The sequence below is a fragment of the Cupressus sempervirens genome, chromosome 9, assembly GCF_028749045.1.
Source record: "Cupressus sempervirens isolate cs-2001-9-10 chromosome 9, ASM2874904v1, whole genome shotgun sequence".
NCBI lineage: Eukaryota > Viridiplantae > Streptophyta > Pinopsida > Cupressales > Cupressaceae > Cupressus > Cupressus sempervirens.
The window spans coordinates 695,512,795-695,531,837 of NC_143126.1; the positions used below are offsets into that span (position 1 = coordinate 695,512,795).

The 19,043-nt window shown below is 40.0% G+C and overlaps 1 protein-coding gene across 2 annotated transcripts in view; it reads right to left on the reverse strand.

Moving 5' to 3' along the window:
- The window catches only part of LOC149540625 (AAA-type ATPase family protein), a 79,712-nt gene that overhangs the window by 45,580 nt on the left and 15,089 nt on the right, over window positions 1-19,043 (reverse strand). For both annotated transcript variants that reach the window (XM_089801716.1, XM_089801715.1), the window contains exons 3-9: window positions 3,952-3,971; window positions 3,814-3,855; window positions 3,675-3,716; window positions 3,224-3,449; window positions 3,025-3,120; window positions 2,810-2,925; window positions 2,637-2,717 (exon numbers count right to left, since the gene is read on the reverse strand). In XM_089801716.1, the coding sequence (XP_089657842.1) occupies window positions 2,637-2,717; window positions 2,810-2,925; window positions 3,025-3,120; window positions 3,224-3,449; window positions 3,675-3,716; window positions 3,814-3,855; window positions 3,952-3,971 (623 nt within the window). The remainder of the gene's footprint in view (window positions 1-2,636; window positions 2,718-2,809; window positions 2,926-3,024; window positions 3,121-3,223; window positions 3,450-3,674; window positions 3,717-3,813; window positions 3,856-3,951; window positions 3,972-19,043) is intronic.

A 19,043-nucleotide genomic window follows, 5' to 3' on the forward strand; every position in this document is an offset into this window, starting at 1 on the left:
TTATTTTTCTGCCATTGGCCATCCCTTGCATGAAAACTTCTTCCCAACATTGATAGCATCATTTCCCTATTCTCCCAAATCTTCAATCTCATGGAGACACTTGTAAATGCCAGCTTCATGTGCATAAGTTAAATGTACACAATCTTTCACCATCTAGGATCTTGAACATTTTCAAAAATTATGTAGATACCAATCATAAATTTCCCTTGATACGAATCCATTGGACAAGTCAATTCTTCTCTTCAAGTTTCTCATACTTCATCTTTTATCTTCTCCATGGGGCTGAAAAATAATTTCATACTTAGCTCCCCATGAAATTGTGCTTGTCATTAAAAACTAGGAGATATCTCTTGTGTGTATAATGAAGTTGACACTTACATGGATTTCTCTCTCTTTCTTTAGCTTCCTCTCCCAAATTTTTTAGGTTACTTCTTATGCTTGTGAAGTATATTTATCTTCTTCTTTTGCCTTGAAGGTTCTATAAAATGCAATGTAACCCCAGTACTAGGGTATGTCGAGATAGGGGGACACAAGACGAGCTTTCGGGATGGGGGAAAATGGGTCTCATTTTCAAGACGGTTTGGGTACGGCCAAGGGACAAGACAAGGGAAGGGACAGGGAGGGGTGTTGTATAGTATACATATAGAACTTGAAATGCTAGTTGTGAAATGATGTTTCAATAGAACATACTAAATTAAAATACTTGAGTATAGCAAAATTACAACATGAACTAGAACCATTGAACATTCAACAAGGTAACATATTACATACCCAATAGTAACATTCAAAAATCAAAATTCAAATAGAAATTCAAGTACCCATCCCGGTAGCGTCATGGTTGTGAAATGGCGGAGGTGGTGGTACTTGGGTACTCAAATACCTGGTGCGGGGACGCCTCAGGGACGGGTACTTAAAGGTTTGGGAAGGGGGTGCAAGTCCCCATGTTACACTGATAAAATGACTTCTACAATGTTGTGCTATATGTCCATAGTTGTTGCATTTAGGCACATACTTTATAATTCACTAGAGGAACATATATATTGTAGCTTTTACTTGTCTATCCATAAGAATTACTTTACCATCCATAATTATATCTCACATTTACACTGCAATATCTTGCCTTATGTCCAAAATCATCACATGAGTAGCAGTAGCTATAGAATATACCCTTGAACTTGTTTATATGAGTGTGTCTTGGGGGATGAGATCTTTTGAATTTGTCCCATGGACGAGTGCTTGAATTGTGTGGCTCTTTGCTCTGCTTGTTGTTTTCTCGTTTCATGGGATATTTTAGAACATTAGCAGAATTCTGTCTTACCTTCATTTGTCTTCTTTGAAGACTATTCCAACAATTCCTCACTGGACTTCAGCTTTTCCTTTTAACCAAATCCTATTTAGAAAACATAGAGAACTTCAGCCATAAACAATGTCATCTAGGAATCTGGTGCTTTTTCCAAACTTAAGAGGTGTGGTAAACTTGATGGTTGTGTTCTCTAATTCCTTCCTTACAGAGACAAACTCAGATTCTAACCTTTCACGATCTTCTTTCTTCATTTTCAAATGGTTTCTCATGTCTTCTTGAATCTTTTTCCCACGTTAGCTATTGTCCTCTTTCAAGAGGTACCTCAAGCTTCTGGTTCCTCTTTCTAAACCTCCTTATCTCAACAATAGCACAATAGACTATAGAGTTATTCCTCAAAATCTTCATCATCATTTTCTTCTAGGTTTTTATCAACATTCTCATCATATTCTTTTAACTCATCTTTTGTTTTCTTTTACGCTCAGCACAGTTTTCTCTTTCGAACTTGATGGTTCTAAGGGGTCATAATGGGTTCAAGTATGTTGCATTTGTCACCTCATAAGTTGCATTGGTGCTTGTTGATCAACACTTTGTTCCCCATTTCCTTTTCTTCTTTCCATGTGTGCTTCCAAAATCTATCTTCAAGCAGTTAAGCTATCTTTGAAGGAATTGACAAAGAATTGACTCTAATATTAATTGATGAGCACAAATTTATACTGCGAGGGGGTTGAATGGTGAGTGAATCACCGTAACAAAAATATTTACCTTTTCAAACTTAATAGCATAAGCATATCAATTGCAGAATAACAACATAAGATACAAAATTATGCAAGGCAAGAAAACCAAGTTTACAAGGGAAAACCTTGTGGGAGAAACCACAACAAAATATTGATTTATTAAATACTTTTCTTACAACTTTGTATACACCAATCCCCCTGCAAAGCACCAATTTAGTGAGAGACACCAATCTCTCCATTAAGAAGCCCCAACTTCCATAACAAAGTTCCACCTTGAATGTTGCTTCAACGGCTGATTGTCAATTAGATCTTTTGTACCGCTCTTCTTTTTGAATTTACCTTCCTTGCATGATCTTCAAATATATCTTAGTAAATTGCTATGCACTTTTCATATCTCATAAAATCTTCTTAAATACCTTCCACAAATCTGCTCACATATGCTCATAAATCTTCTTTAGATCTGGTGAGTTAAAAGGTTTCAACTCAATCATTCTCATACATGGAGATTACATAACCAATTTATAACATTAAATTCAGTAATCAATGTTGCTCCGCCACAATAAAAAACTCTTTGAACTTGTAATAGTAAAACATGTTACCTCATCCATGAAAATCACTGAAGGCTGCCTTGCAACTGCAACAGCAAAAAGAGCCCTCATGAGTTTCTCACCCTCTCCAACCTGGGTCACATTAAAAATCACCTTGATCAAAAAAAGCAATTACTACCACATAAACCACATAAAATTCAAGGGATCGAAGCAGGATCATGTACCCATTTTGATGTTAAAGAGGATGCTGCTATGCTAAAAAATGTAGCTTGAGCTTCTGACGCGACAGCTTTAGCCAGCAATGTTTTACCATTACCAGGTGGTCCAAAAAGAAGTAATCCTGTAAAGAATAGCAAGAATTCAAAAGTGATTATTGGCCACAAGATATGTAAATCATTTTTATAGATCCAATATCCAAGAAATTTTAATAGAAATGCACCTCGAGCTGGTTTTCTAAGACCGGTGAAAAGATCACTTCTTTTGGTAGGTAAAATAACCATTTCCATCAAAGCTTGTTTTGCTTTTGCAAGTCCAGCTGAACAAGAAAAATGACAAAATATCAGAACTGGCCTCAAAAAAATTAGTATAGAAGTACTGACAAAACTATAAAAATTTAAGTCATATCGTTACTCTCTTACCAACATCATCCCATTTAACTGCTGGACTTCTATCAACAATCACGCTTTCTATTATTTCCAAGAGTTTTGGATCTACCCCTTTAACATTGGTTCCATGGGATTGAGAACTGCTGCTAATATTTGTCGGGGTACTTGTTTGAGAAATATTTTTCTTGGCACCAGACAATTTCTGGGAAAATGACTGTGATCTAACCGGTATCTGAGATTTAACAGGACTTGAAATGTTCTGCAAAATGGAAAGAATCTTTTTTTCAAATTCATTAAACAGTTTCAAGTAAATTAACAAATCTAAGCAGTACAAGGATAGCAAAGGTCAATGGACTATAATTCTGGTTAGTTTTTGAGATTATGAAGACTTTGAAACATTCTGTAAAATAAAGGAAATTCTGGTTCAGATTCAGAAAATGATTCCAAGTAGACCAAAAGGTGCAAGCCGAAATCAATGTGTTACCGCTCTAGCCATTTTTTGTGATTGCTGAGGCCTCAAAACATTCTGCAAAATAAAATGATTTCCAGTTCAGCTTCAAAAAAAGTTCCAAGTAAATTGTCAGATCCCCACAGTACAATTATAAAAACCAAGAATGTGTTACCGGTTTAGCTGGAGTTCGAGATTGCTGGGGTCTTGAAACTTTCTGTGAAAAAATGGAATTTTAGTCAGGTTCATAAAATCATTTCCAATAAAAGTGAAAGACTGTTATTCCCCATTCAGAAGAATCCGAAATCAGTACCTGTTTTGAAGAAGTCACTTCTGAAATAGCAGTTGGAAAAAACACAAGAAACATAACGTGTGTCAAGTTTGAGGAAAAGATATCTGACTTACAATTAATGTAAACACAAAAAAGCATTTCTTAAAGTAGAGACTGATCACCACATAGGCACATACACACCATGAAAATTATAAGCTACATATTACACAGAATAAATAAATTAAGAAAAATGGTAAAAGGCTTCTAAAGGAAAATTGCAAATTGGAATTTCAAAGAGTGAATATGGTTCACCAATTAGATTGATAATTTTTATAAAACTGAAGATAGAGGCAATTGCAATTGTTATGTTTCCTTTCCTTGAAAGAACATCTCTTCTGTGGTCTCACTAATAATGATACATATACCACGTCATTTAAGTTACCCAACTCTCATGACCATTTAGCAAAGCTAGAACACAGCCATGCATTTTGCTAGGAGCAGAACAACAGATACTGTTTGCAATAACCAATTAAAGTAGTTTGCTGATTGATGCAATCAGATTTCATTCATAATGACAAACATTCACAAACATGATATATTTGCCACATAATACATGAGCAATAAGCCAAAAACTAGTCCAGGTTCAATCATCAATAAACTCATTCAAAGATATTACATATCAGATTAAAACATATTGCAGACCTGCTATAGAATTCCAGGCATGAAAGATTAACACTCAGAAGTTAACACAGCACCACCTAGGTGTGAAAGATAATATTTGGATATTAACACAGCACCACCTAGGTGCTCCAGTATGACAGGAATGATTGCTCTGAGGTGGTATAATGTGTCCAACAGCTCCAAATCTACTCCAGAAATCTCTGTTGGCAATCAGCAATATCAAACTTCAATGCCAACCCTTTTCCAACGTTTAGAAAAGCAGATTCAGCACTAGCAAGCTGGGTGCTACCTCCTAAGACCGATTTAGAGCTAGAAAAATCAATGCTTAGCAAAACCCTCATGCCATGTCCAAATCCTCAGCACCCTGAAACCAAGGAATTCATTTTGAAAATATCCAGAAGCAGATTTAAACCTCTCTAGGAGTTATGATGAAAAAGTGCTTCAGCCACCTTAAATAATCACTTCCTGAAATCTGTTAATAGACTCTAGCAAACTGAAATCAAAGCCAAAGTTCAAACTATATACCGTAAGGGTAAAATAAATCAACGCATACAGACAATAGGAACACAAATAGTAGAACTCCTTAAATTATTCGCATATGCCAAAACATTATATTATGCTTCCTCAAATGCTTTACAATGATCCCAGACAGGGTATAAAATTATAAATACTTTCCGCCGAACCTTCCAGAAGAGGTCCGTCGGCTACAAAAAAAATCCTAATCTACCTGTCGGCTACCAAATACACAATCTCCGATGGCATAACCCAATCGACTACCAAATACAAAATCTCCGACGGCATAACCCAGTCGACTACCAAATACAAAATCTGCCGACGACATCATCCCGCCCAAAAAGAAAAGTCGTCTCCTGACGACTATTACAAAATATCTAAGACAAATTAACAACCAAAATACATTAACTGACTAACTGGTCTTTAACACTGTCACCTTAGCCAATCTGACATCTAACCCTGAAAGCCACTTGTGCCGCTTTCTCCGCTTCCAATTCCTAAGTACACTGAGCCAAGTGTTGATCTATTGCCCTCAACTGGATGATCAGCTCCTCCTGAGCTCTCTATGCATCCACCAAGATAGCCTTACGCCAAACACCTACTCCACTCTGGTACACAGACACTCCACGCCTGCAGCAGCTCCAAGTCTCCATCAACTGGTCATACTTCCGACGAATGATACCCGCAATGACTGGGGGTCCAGCGGGCGACGCCCCTAGCGGGGTCGATGGGCAACACCCCCGCGGGGTCCTAGCCGCCAAGACCAAATTAAAACTCCGAAACACACAAAAAAATGCATGGAACACATTATTTCTGTCATTTTCTTTTGATCCCACACTTTTTCTGGCAACCATTGGTGCTTCCCCTTCCCTTTAGCATTATCCGTTACTCATTCTGAACTATTTGAATCCGTTGTCTTTTTTTCTTTTTTTAAAGAAAACCCCTCACACCCATCTTCTACACGTTTTTCTGCCGAAAACAAGATACAAAACTCAAACAATCTCTCCTCCACAAATGAGAAACAGAACTCCAACAATCTTTCGCTAGAACGTCTCCTCCGGCAATGAGAAACAATACACAAACAAGCCTTTCTTTGGAAATACCTCCACCGGAAATAACAAACAAAATTCAAACAATCAAAGCCTTTCCTTTGAAATTTCTCCTTTGGAAATGAGAAACAAAACTCTGAAAATCAAAGATCTTTTGCCAAATTAGTCCTCTGAAGACAAAAGAAGAAAGCTGAAACAATCACGCCTCCCAGTCAAATTTCTTCTAAAACACTTGTGGACTTTTGAGTGAGCAATACGTGTGAGCCAATTTTTCCCTCCGACATTCCTTCTGTCGAGGAGAATAACAAGTTTATGATTGCCCTAGCAGTGGGAGTCACAAAGAAGATACTAGCAGAGACATTGAAGCGGATAGATCCACCACGTGCAGGATTACAATTTGTGAACACCATTAACCATGCCTTGAAGCACTGTGAATAGACCTTGAACATCTGTCTAGATGGCACTACCGAGAGCTGGAGGAGCTTTCGAGCCTCACAACTAGGTTAAGACTTGCACAAGAACCCGAACACCATCTGCGGGAAGAAGCAACACGCGAGCATGGTCTATGGAAGACATAGAAGTGTCCGCGGAAAGCACATGCAGAAATGAAGATAGCAAGAAATAGCACCGCGTGCGGATCAAAAAAGCATTCGCGGAAATATGAAAACATGCTCCACGGAAAGGAAAAGCTCCACAGAAAGGAAGAACTCCACGGGTAAAGACACATGGGGAAGGACCTCTGCGGGACAGTCTGTCTGCGAAACACATTCTGCGAGGCAGGGTGTCCACGGGCTTGCTTCTTTCTTCTTCTTTTTTTCCAAATCAAAAAAAATACAACTGCTCAATTTTTACTCCCGACCTCACCAACCTGCTACGACGAGGGAGATTGTCAGGCTTGGTCATTCCGCAACGACGACAAGCTCTTCCTTGCATAGTATATCCTCAATTGTGATTTGTTGACTGCCTGAGGCACTTCTTGCCCGTCCAAGGTCCACAATTTTATTGTTCTATTGTCGCAGACCTCCCGGATCCAGTATGGTCCGATCCATGTGACCTTAAACTTTCCTGATTTGATTTCATTTCGACCGTCGTACTTGAGTACCAACTGCCCCGGCTAAAACCTGTTGAGGTTGAGATGCTTGTCATGCCACACCTTACGTCTGTTCTGTGTCACCTCCATCACCCACTGTGCCTGCGGTCGTCGCGCATCTAGATTATTTCCTTGTTGTCGGTACCCTTCAACTAATTTTATGGTGCGATGCATTCTTTTCTTTCTATGCGGTCCGTTCACCATGTATCGGACAGTGGGATCTTTTTTTTTTATGAGTTTGGATTGTATGTTCTTCTCCTCAACTTTAGCCGTAACCACCTTTCCTTCTTCCGCTTCTCTGTATTCTTTCGGACATTCATTTTCCTCTGTTTTCTCACCTTCATCTACCCTTAACATATTACAACTCAGAAACAATTCGTAGTCTTCTATCTGCCCGTGGAGAAGGCCATTCACCGAGTCTAGGTCGTCGTTGTTTGATCCTCCTTCTAGTGTCAATACTCCTTTGTTCGGTTCCATTCTCTTTCCTTCGTCGTCACTTTCGCCTTCACCTTCTGAATCTGACAATGCTACCTCCTCACCTACCATTTGTGTGTGCAAGTCCATTATGAATCTTTTGCCTCCGCACTCCATTGATAGGGTATTTCGTTTCCAATCATGTTTTACTTTTGCTTGCACCAACCAATTCCGTCCCAAAATAGCATCATATCCTTTTCTTCTCAATGGAATGAGCACGAAGTCCAATAAAAATGGCTGCGTTCCAATAGTTACCGGTTGTGCCCTCAAGATTCCCAATGGCTTGATCCCGTGCTGGTCTGCCGTGAGCAACTAGAATGTAGGTGGACACAACATCGGCTTTCCCAACTTCTTCTAGGTATCCTCTGGTAACACATTCACGACGGACCCTCCGTCGACAATTGTGTCTGTCAGAACATTTTCCAAAATCCCCATCTCGACGACCGCCGGATGCCTTCCCGTTGTGAGTGCCAGAAGCATTCGATCTGTTGTCGTCACTTCACTACTGTCCCTTCCTATGTCCTCCGTTGCTTTTGAAAACAGTGTATGATTCAAAATGGTCATCCGTAACTAGGGCATTGTGAGAAGGTCACTTATCTTGATCGGTACCTCCGTTTGTAAGATATGTCATACAATGCTTTGTTCAGCGGCATTCCTCACCGCAGTGTCGGTGGTGTCCTTCAACTGGGATGTTTCCACTTGTGATGCCTTTTCAATCTCCACCCGCGCTTCCCCAAATTTCCTCTTTTCTTCCGCCGGGTCCGGGTACTCTTTTGCTTGCCTCCGCGTAATTGCCAAAACCTCTTCTTCATCCGTCCTGACAATGATCAAGTTTACTCCAAATTTTGGACACTTGGCATCCTCATAGTCGCCGAGTCCGCACCATCTGCATAACAATTTCGGTGTGTTTTTCGTTGTACAATCCCATGCAAAATGACCCCACAAATTACATGTTCGGCATTGAACAAAAGGCCATCCATTTGCATCATACTGGATTCGACTTCGATTGCCATTATTATTATTATCGTTCGCATTGTTGTTATTTTGCCCGCATCTATTATTTCTGTATCCTCCAGATGTGGCACCTGCATTATTGGTGTTCCCGCTACTGCCCGACAGGGAAGCCTCCTGCGTAAGAAGCACCTACGGAGATCCTCTGGTTTTCATGTTAAAGGGGCATTCCTTTGTCGAATGGCCCATGATCTAACAAATGTCACAGAATTGGTTCTTTGGAAAGGATCCTTTAGTATGACCGTCATTCTTACACTCTGTGCACCACAACTCACTGCCCTTTGTCTCCTTCTGCATATTTTTAAACTCCTCCATCATGCGGATCATTTCTTTCTGTAGGGCGCGAACCTTCTTGCTACTGCCTTCATCGTCACTGCTATCTTCTTCGGAAGGCTCATCATCATCAAAATCAAATGAGCTAGTCTTCTTCTTCTTCTTTGTCTTCTGCTCACTTTCGAGGTTCAATGCTCTGTTATAGGCTTTCGTGTATGACGACGACGGCACAATTTTCATTTTTTCCCGCAAATTTGGGCGTAGACCTTCCACAAACCACCTTTTTTGAAGTCCATCCATCGGCTTATTTTCCATTTCGTTTATCAAATCTTTTAATTTTCTAGCATAAACGCGGACAATTTCGTTCTTCCCTTGCTTAGTATTGAAGATCTCTGCTACAATTTCATTATCGTCACGAAACAATTGAAATTCGGCCAAAAACTCCTTTTTAATGTTATTCCAACTATACAGCTTCTGCGGATCTATACTGGTAAACCAGTCAATTACCACGCCCCCTAGGGTGGCCAAAAATTGCCTCAGTCATCTTCATCAATTATGCCATTTGCCCTCCAGATCGTTTCACATGTTTTGCAGTGTCGAATGGGATCGGCCGTACCATCGCCATCGAACTTCGGCAGTTTCTCTTTTGGTCTCGCCATCATGATTGGTTTTTGTAAACAGGCGTTGCTCGGTCCTACAACACTGGCGCTGTTCACTCCCACACCGGCAGTCTACACTCCCGCACCAATGGACTGGTCTCCCACACTGGCAGACTGTTCTCCCACACCGGCGGACTATTCTCCCACACCGGCGATCTGCAATCCCACACCGGCGGACTGTTCTCCCACACCGACGGTCTGCACTCCCACACCAGCGGACTCAACAGCTGTGAACCTTGGTGAAGAAGGGTCTTCTGAAGTTGTCCTCGGCGGAAGTATATCCCGAACAAAGAGTCTACTCCACGCTCTTGCTCCGTCAGCACTCCGAGCCATACGAGTCAATGCTCTTCCGTCTGGATTCTCTTCCCTCGGCGAACACAAATTCAAAAACTCCTCCCGTACTTCTTCCACCAATTCCACCCGCTGCTGCGTTTCCTCCAATAAGTCTTTCGTGCTCCAGTTTCCGTCAGCAATCTTCTAGAATCTCCTTCGACGTTCGGCTTGCTATGCCAGAATTAAATATTCTTGCGCAGTACAAATTCCATCTTTTCCCTTGGCCTTATTCCGATCCTTGTTAAGCTGATTTGGCATTAATCTTCATTCCTCCCACCTTCCAGGTTCATAGGCCAACGGCACCAAATGTTTACCGTACGGGTAAAATAAATCAATGCATACAGACAATAGGAACACAAACAGTAGAACTCTTTAAATTATTCGCATATGCCAAAACATTACATTATAGTTCCTCAAATGCTTTACAATGATCCCAGACAGGGTATAAATGCTTTCCGCCGAACCTTCCAAAAGAGGTCCGTCGGCTACAAAACAATCCTAATCTACCCGTCGGCTACCAAATACACAATCTCCGACAGCATAACCCAGTCGGCTACCAAATACAAAATCTCCAACAACATAACCCAATCGGCTACCAAAAAAAAAAATCTGCCGACGACACAAACACACCTTAACTCACTCCACAATGAAGTACGATCAACAACATACTGAAAACCATGCACACAAACTGTAGATTAAAAACACACATCAAAACATGCGGAAAATCTTCATATTCACATGCCAAAACACACCTTAAAACTTCAAAGCTCTAATCTTTTGACAATAACCAGCTTGAGTGGATCTTTATGACCAAACTTAGTGTCCCAGATGAGGGTATTTGTCTTCAAACCAACAGATCACCCTTCCTAGATACACTCGAGCGGCACTTCGTTATTTTGTCAAAAACAAGGTGATCAAATGAGAGCCAAAATCTTCTTTTAAAGGAGAGGATTAGGGCACCACAAGTTTGAAACCATTTTTTACCTCCAAAACTCCATGCCCCTTTTAGGCTTCTTTTAATTTTATTTTGATCTTCTTATATCTCCCTTCCTAGGCTCCCAGCCTCCTCCACTTTTTAAATTGCATTTTTAAAACATTTTCACCCTTTACCTTAGGCATCCACTTTCAAAGGCATAATGTTGCCTCAAGTCAAAGAAATAAATTGGCCCCCTTTCAAAACAACATTGCCTGACTAGGACGTGGGGTACTATTCTAAGAGACTTAAAGGCAACATTTAAAAGGTTAATGAGGACAATATATCAAATTTTTCTTTGAAACCTTTTAACTCACCAAAGATAAAGAAAGAACCATTGCACTAATAAAGAACTAGTGGTACACAACTTAAATAACACTTGCAAAACCAAGCTCATAAACATGGTTTCTTTGTCACTAATGATGGTCTTGGCGTTCCATGACATCTAAATACATCTGTGAAGAATAAATCTGTCACCTGTATCACAGTTTACCCAGCTAAAATGACAAAGAAGTGAAAAAACTTGGTCAATTTGTTCACTACCACATAGATACCGTCCTTCCCCTTGGGAAATCCTAGAATGAAATTTATTCAGACATTCTCCCACTTCTGAGCAAGAATTTGTAGGTGCTACAGTAAACCAGCTGGCTGGCACATACTACATTCACTAACATACTTGAGAATGTCATTCTTCATCTATTTCCACAAAAATCTCTCATGGATCTGCTTATAACACTAGTAATAACCAAGGTGACTGGTCATTGGGTTGCCATGAAATATTTTTTTTAAAATTTGCTCCTTAAACTTACTTTCAGACACCAATAATATTCTCCCTTTGTAGTGAATGATTCCCTCTATTACGTGATACGTGTTATCCTGAGGAGAGCCATCTTTTACGCTGTTTGCAAGTGGATTATTAGCATATTCAACTTGCATTTTCTTCCTCTAATCTGCTGTTATCTCTGAGATTAAACAAAAACACAGCCTACTTGACAAAGCATCAACCACAATGTTTTTTTCCCTTGACATATTCGATGTCAAAGTTATAGGCTTGAAGCTTACTTGCCCATTTTTGTTGCCTCTCATTAAGATCTGTTTGGTTAAGACAATACTTGACGTCGTTAAGATCTATTTTAACTACAAACCACTACAAGCTTCCAACCAACTAGAAACTGCCTGAACTTGTCAAATGCGTGCATTATTGCCAGAATCTCTTTGTCCTAGAAAGAATACCCTTTTTCAGCTCCTCTTAACTTCCTGCTTTCATAGACAATTGGGTGTTTATTTTGCATTAGGACAGCTACATCGCCCTCACCCGAGGCATCACATTCCACCTCAAATGGTTTAAAAAATATGGAATGGTAAAAATAGGACGTGGTCATTAATTGTTTAAATTGATCAAAGGTCTTTTGTGCTGATTCAGACCAAGAGAAGGCTCCCTTTTGTAGCCTAATCCGTAAGTGAGGCAGCAATGCATGAAAAACCTTTGACAAACCTACTGTAAAAACCACACTGGCCAAATAACCCTCCAACTGAGTAAGGTTGGTAGGAGGCCAATCAAGTATAACTTTGATATTTTCAAGGTCTACACGAACTCCATTACTTCTGATTATGTGTCGAAGGTGTAATAAATCAGACATCCCAAACTCACACTTGAACTCCATTGCAAACAAAGACTCACTCTCCAAAATCCTCAAAACTTCATCCAGATGTCTCAAGTGCTCTTCCCATGACCTGTTGTAGATAAGTATATCAGCAAAGAAAATCAACACTAACTTGTGTAACTGTTTATTAAAAACCCAGTTCATGCAAGACTGGAAACTAGATGTTGCATTTATCAAACCAAAAGGCATGACAAAAAAATCATAATGGCCAAAACAACATCTGAATTCTGTTTAGTCTATGTCCTGTTCTCTTGCCCTGATTTGATGGTAACCAGATTTCAAGTCTATTTTAGAAATACAGACTGCCCCATGCAGTTCATCTATGCATGGAACTGGGTACTCATTCTTAACAGTCTTCATGTTCAATGCCCTGTAATCAATACACATGCACATAATTTTATCCTTCTTCTTCACCAACACAACAGAAGAAGCAAAAGGGCTCTTACTTAGCCAGCTGTGTCCCATCTCTAAGAGCTCCTTAATAGCCATCTCAATTTCATCTTTAAATCTCTTAGGGTGCCTGTATGGAGTGCTTATAAAAAGTTTTGCTCCATCTTATAATTCAATCACATGCTCAATGCCTCTTAGGAGGCCTACCTAGATGAATGATATTGAACGCCTTCCTGCATTTCATGATCAAAGCTTGAATATCTAGATGATAAGACCTATTTTCCTCCTCTGAAACTATGGGCATAATCACACACTCTGCTGCCTACTCTACCTAATCATGCCTAAATAACCTCTACCTAATCATGCCTAAATAACCTCTCCATCGTCTTAATTGGTACCACTCCAAGCCCAACATCTAACAGACCCCTCAGTACCACCTTCTTCCCTTGATGCTCAAACTTTAATTCTAATCTCTCTACGCTGAAGGAGAATTCTACAAGTGACATCATCCATGCCATGCCAGGAACCACATCACTACCTCCATATCAATAACATAAAATTCACCTTGCATCTGACAATCACCGATCTACATAGTCAGGTTTGAAATTTTGCATGTGCAAGAAAGCTTAAGCTCTTCCATTTGAAGTCCCCTCCTAGTCACAAACCTCTCATCAATAAAGTAATGTATTGCACCTGTATCAATTAAGGCTGCTATACGATGCCCTTGTATAGCATTCTCACTTTGAAGGTAATAGCCTTTTGAGCACAAGAAAGTTGAGCTATGGTCTTCTCCTCCACAGACTCTTCTTCTTATTCGGACTCTTCTATTGACTCTTCTTCCCCTTTTTCATCCAAATCAGATTGCTGGTCTCATTTTTCTGATGTTGTTTCTTTGGCTGAATATTCGATGTGCCTTCCCTTTTGTTGCACATTTATAATTTGGAATACAAGGCTCTTTGCATGTAAAACATAGATTCTTATCTCTTAAGTCATTGAGTGTCTCACTATCAATTCTAGTGATTGATTTCTTTGGTTGATCATATTCTTTTGTAAAATGTTTTCTTGTCTTTGTCCCTTTTATGTGAGAACCCTTTGACTATAATCTACTCTTTGAAGTGGATGTCTCCTTGTCTCTTGCTTTCTTGATGACTTCTTGTAGGGTAGATGGGTTGAATGCTTTTACCCATCCCTTCAATGGTTCAGTTAACCCATCTATTAAAAGGGCAGTGGGCCTTCTTGCAAAACATCTGTCACCAAAACAAAAAATCGCTAAAATTCAACAGCATATGCATCAACTATCCCCCACTGATTCAACTATGACAGTTCTTTGAAATGCAGCTCTAGATCCTTTTTGTCAAACCTTCAATGAGCCTCTAAGTGAACTCTGCATAGAATGTAATCTGGTCATGTCCCATGGTGATCATGCCATGATGCCACCACTCATGGGCAAACACCATCCAAATGCATAGAAGTACATTTAATGGACTCCTCTTCCAGCATCGGATTAAGATTGAAGTAGGTATCCAATTTTTGCACCCATGCTCTGACGGTGGTCATACCCAATCCATCAGAATAAGGGACTATGGGTCTTCCTACCTGCTGCACAATTCATTTTGTTGCTCTCCATTTCCCCTGAAACACGTGTCTCATCTTAAGATCCATGTAATTACGCAGAGTTATGTCATGCTGGAAATCAAGTCCTGCATAATACCAATTATGTCTCAAATCATCCTATAAGTCTAGCAAGTTAGGTTCATTTCCCACTAGTGGTTGTACTCGTGGCAGCAAGACCAGCATAAGGGTCTAGCTACTGCTGCCTTGTGATGTTGGTTTGTTGCTCCACGTTGATTTCCCCCGTTTGAACAATTAAATCAATTAATTGATCCATGCATTGGTTGGTTTGTGCTTGACTTTTAACCAAAGCATCCAAAAGAAGAGTTGTTCAATCATCTTTTGATTCTTAAGTTTCCCTTTCACCTCTATCACCCATATATTTTTCTTGGTTTTTCTAATTGTTCTGATTGGTTTACTGATTTCTACTCCTCAGTGTTTGAAGGCCATTGTTCCCACAATTCTTCTTTGTTTTTCCTTTGCCTTTCTTGATACCTTCTCTCTGTGTCACTGATACTCACATAAGCTCATTACCCACAAGATGGCAGGAAGAATTGTGCTTTGATACCACAGTAATAGGCAACCCTGATTTTTTCTTTTTCTTTTTTTCTGAAATATGTTTGCAAGTTAATGAAACCAATAAAAGTAGTTTGCTATTTGAAACTTTAATGCAATCAGATTCCGTTCATAATTACAAACATTCACAAACATGATATATTTGCCACATAATACATTCAAGTCATCTTGGCAATCAGTCGTAAGAGGGTATTCTTGTTTTCTAGTGTTAACTTCTGCACTTTCTTAATTTTCTTCCTGTGAATTCCAAGAATTCCCGTGTAAACTCAAAGGTGGCAAAAGAGACTGTAATCTGGTGGTGTTGGTTATCAAATACAATTTATCGCTAGTACCTGTCATATGTACCAATAATTCATCGCAATGCTACCTTGAAGCCTCTCATACAAAATATGGGCATCCAAATAGCCCATTGAACTTTTGAAAACCTCAAGTAAATTCTTTGCTTTATAGCACTGGCGTGAATGCTTTCGTCACATTGCCCGTCTCTAGGAAAGCTCTCACAGGCACTCTTTTGTACTGTCTTTGTGTCTGGATTGCTCCAGCCCTCTATTACCCAATACGGTTCTTGTTTTTACTTCCTCTTGAGTCTTTCCTCTTACCGCACAGCCCTTATGTCTCTCGTCACTCAGCATTCCTTCCTGCCATCTTTTTGATATGATGATCAATACAGCAATGTATTAAGTCTCTTTGCTTAGGACTTCGGTTATCAGCCGACATTTATTTCATCTGAATTTTCCAGTCATTGTATGGTACTTATGTTTTTTAATTTTGGTTTCCATATGGTGTTTCTAATGTCATGGCACCATATTTTACTTCATCCTTGTACAACATATATAGTTTATTCCTTCATCACTACAGGCTTCCATTCCTAGGCTCGTACAGTTTGTTTTCCTTCTCACACATTTTTTTTCTAACACGGGTCCACTCTTTTTTTTAGTGTCATACAAAAATCACCGTACAGCCATGTCTTGTCATACGGTAGTCTGCCATACAATCAAAGTTCTCCCTCTTTTTTTCTTTTGCTTTTTTTATTTTTTTCTTCATTTTGTCTTTCTTTTTAAATATTAATTACATATCTTGGTCACCATCTTCTGAACTGGGTCATCCCTTTGTCACCTTTCGTGATACAATGTTAACTTTGACCCATTTATGGCCTTGGGAACTTCCTGACCATCCAAAGTCCGCAGCTTTATTGCTTCGTTCTCGGCCACTACACAAACTTTATAGGGATTGAGCCATCTCACCTTGAATTTCCCGAGGTGAATCTCATATGCCTGAGATACTTGTCATGCCACAACTTACAGCACTGTTGGGCTACCTTCATTGCCCATTGAGCCATTGTTCAGCGTTCGTCAAGTTTGTTCAAGCCCCTCTCTCAAACTCTCTATATAACCCGATTCGTTTTCAATGGCTACTTCAAAGACTTCGCACAAACTTCATTAGTACGATAGCTTCCTAATCGTACATCAACTCAAACAATGTCTAGGTTGTCGTCACCTTGTAAGTTGTACAGTAGGCCCATAAACACTAACGGAAGCTTCTCCTCCCAATCTTCCTACTCAACGTTGCATGACTTGTAGATCACCGAGACTAATATTTTATTGGTTACTTATGCTTTGTTCGTCAGCTCTTGGATAGAAGGGGCTAGATAAGGAATGAAATATTGTAAACTTAGTTGTTAGCAACTTGATGACATGATTCATGAAGTGCCCTCCCCAATCGCTTGTTAGTTGCATGGGAATGTTGTCCTAGGTGATAATTTATTCATCGATAAACTTGGTCATGCTCAATGTCGAGTTATCTAGTAAGTTTCGTGCTTCCAACCACTTAGTTAAGTACTTTGTGGCCACTACAATGTATCAACATTTCTATACAGTTGGCCTTCAATGATCCGACATTCAAACAATTCTTGAGCATGTGAATAGTTGAGGAGCATATAGTCTCTCCTCATTAGCTTCCTCGCCCTCTGGCACATATCACATCCTGCAACCCACTCTCGAGCGTCATTGTACAGCCTAGGCCACCATAAGCCTCCCCAGTAACACTTTTCCCATGTACCCTCTTGTCGTACCTTTTAGCGCCTCCCTCAAAACACTTGGAACCTCCTCCAAGACATGTCTTCTCAACCCCTAGTCATGTCCAATTTTATACAACAAACCATTTATCAACTGAAATGTCCTTCTCAGGATGGGTTTTCTCCTTCGGCATGGCGACATGTCTTTGAGGAACTACGAAGTTGAGAGGTATCCCCTAATGGTGGTGTACCAAGCTAGTAGTACCGCAATCTAAAACAAGTGAGAATCAAAAAATTATAATCGACTCCCTCCAACAACTCTCTAGACTTAATCTACTACAATTGGTCTACGATGATCACATGGCTTTTCCCTGGCCACACCATGTTCATGAAGGTGAACTCTTGCAACAAAAAGTTGCCACCTTTTGACCCTTCTTTGAAAGATCGATTTGTTCACCAAGTACATGAGCACCTGGTGATCCACATAAAATGTGAATGGAGTTGCTAATCGATAATGCCTGAATTTATGTACAATGTAAACCATCTCAAGAGCCTCCCTCTCTGTTGTGTTGTAGTTTTTCTCCTCTTTGGACAACAATCTACAGACAAAGTAGATTGGATGGTCGAGGCCATGCTTGCCCACCCAAGCCAACGTAGCACCAATTACATAGTTTGAGGCATTCACATGGATGTGGAACTCCTTATCCCAATTTGGGTCTACCAAGATAGGCACACCCGCCAATCTTGTCTTTGACTCCTCAAAGGCTTCAGCTTGTGTCGTTCCCAAGAGAACAATTTGCCTTTCTGCATTAGTTCATCCAGGGAATATGAGATTTGCGCAAAGTTCTTGATGAACCTCTAGTAGTACCCGATATGGCTAAGGATTTTACCTCGATGACATCCATAAGGGATTCCATCTCAACAATCACCCTCACCTTGTTTGGATTTGTCTTCAACTCGGCTTTGCAGACTATGTGGCCCGACAACTTCCTTTGAGGCACCATAAATCTAAGCTTGGGATTCAACACCAACCAAGCTTTCCTACATCACTCCATACACTTTTGTAGGGCTTAGCAGATGGGTGTCTTGCCTGCTATAAATGGATTGTCATTGAGAAATGCTTCGAAATTTCCTACCAACATCTTATCAAAGATGTGTAGGATGATCGCCTAGAAGGTCGCCAATGTGTTACACAGTTTAAAGGGCATCTGTTTGTACGTGTAGACATTGTCTTCCACCATAAATGTGGTTTTTAGTTTAGCTTCCTCAACAATGTAGACCTAACTATACCCCAAGAACCCACCTATGAAGGAATACATTTCATGTCCCTCTACTTCCTCTAGAATGTTGTTTGTGAATGGTATGGGAAAAGGATCTTTGATAGTGTTCGTGTTCAAGCACCAAAAGTCCATATAGATGCAGATTTGGTTACCTCCCTTGGTGAAATCACAATGGGTGATACCCATTTGTTGGTCTGGACCTAAAAGATAATGCTTGCTTTGAGCATCTGCTCCATTTCCTCATTCACCCTGGCAACATAATTTTTGTTCATTTGGTACTGCCTCTTCTATACCCACTAGGCTCCAAGTACTAGTGGAATATTATGTATGCACAACTCCAAAGACACTCCCTTTAGATCCTTGTAGGTCCAAGAGAAGACATCCTGGTACTCCATATATAGTTTAAGTTTGTGGCTTCAGTACTAGATTCCAATCATCTCCCACTAGAGTGTTCCTCAAGTTTACCTCATCTCCCAAGTCTGTTACCTTCAATGTGTGCTCTTAATACTATAAAGGTTTCTCCTTACCAAACTAGTGTGCAGG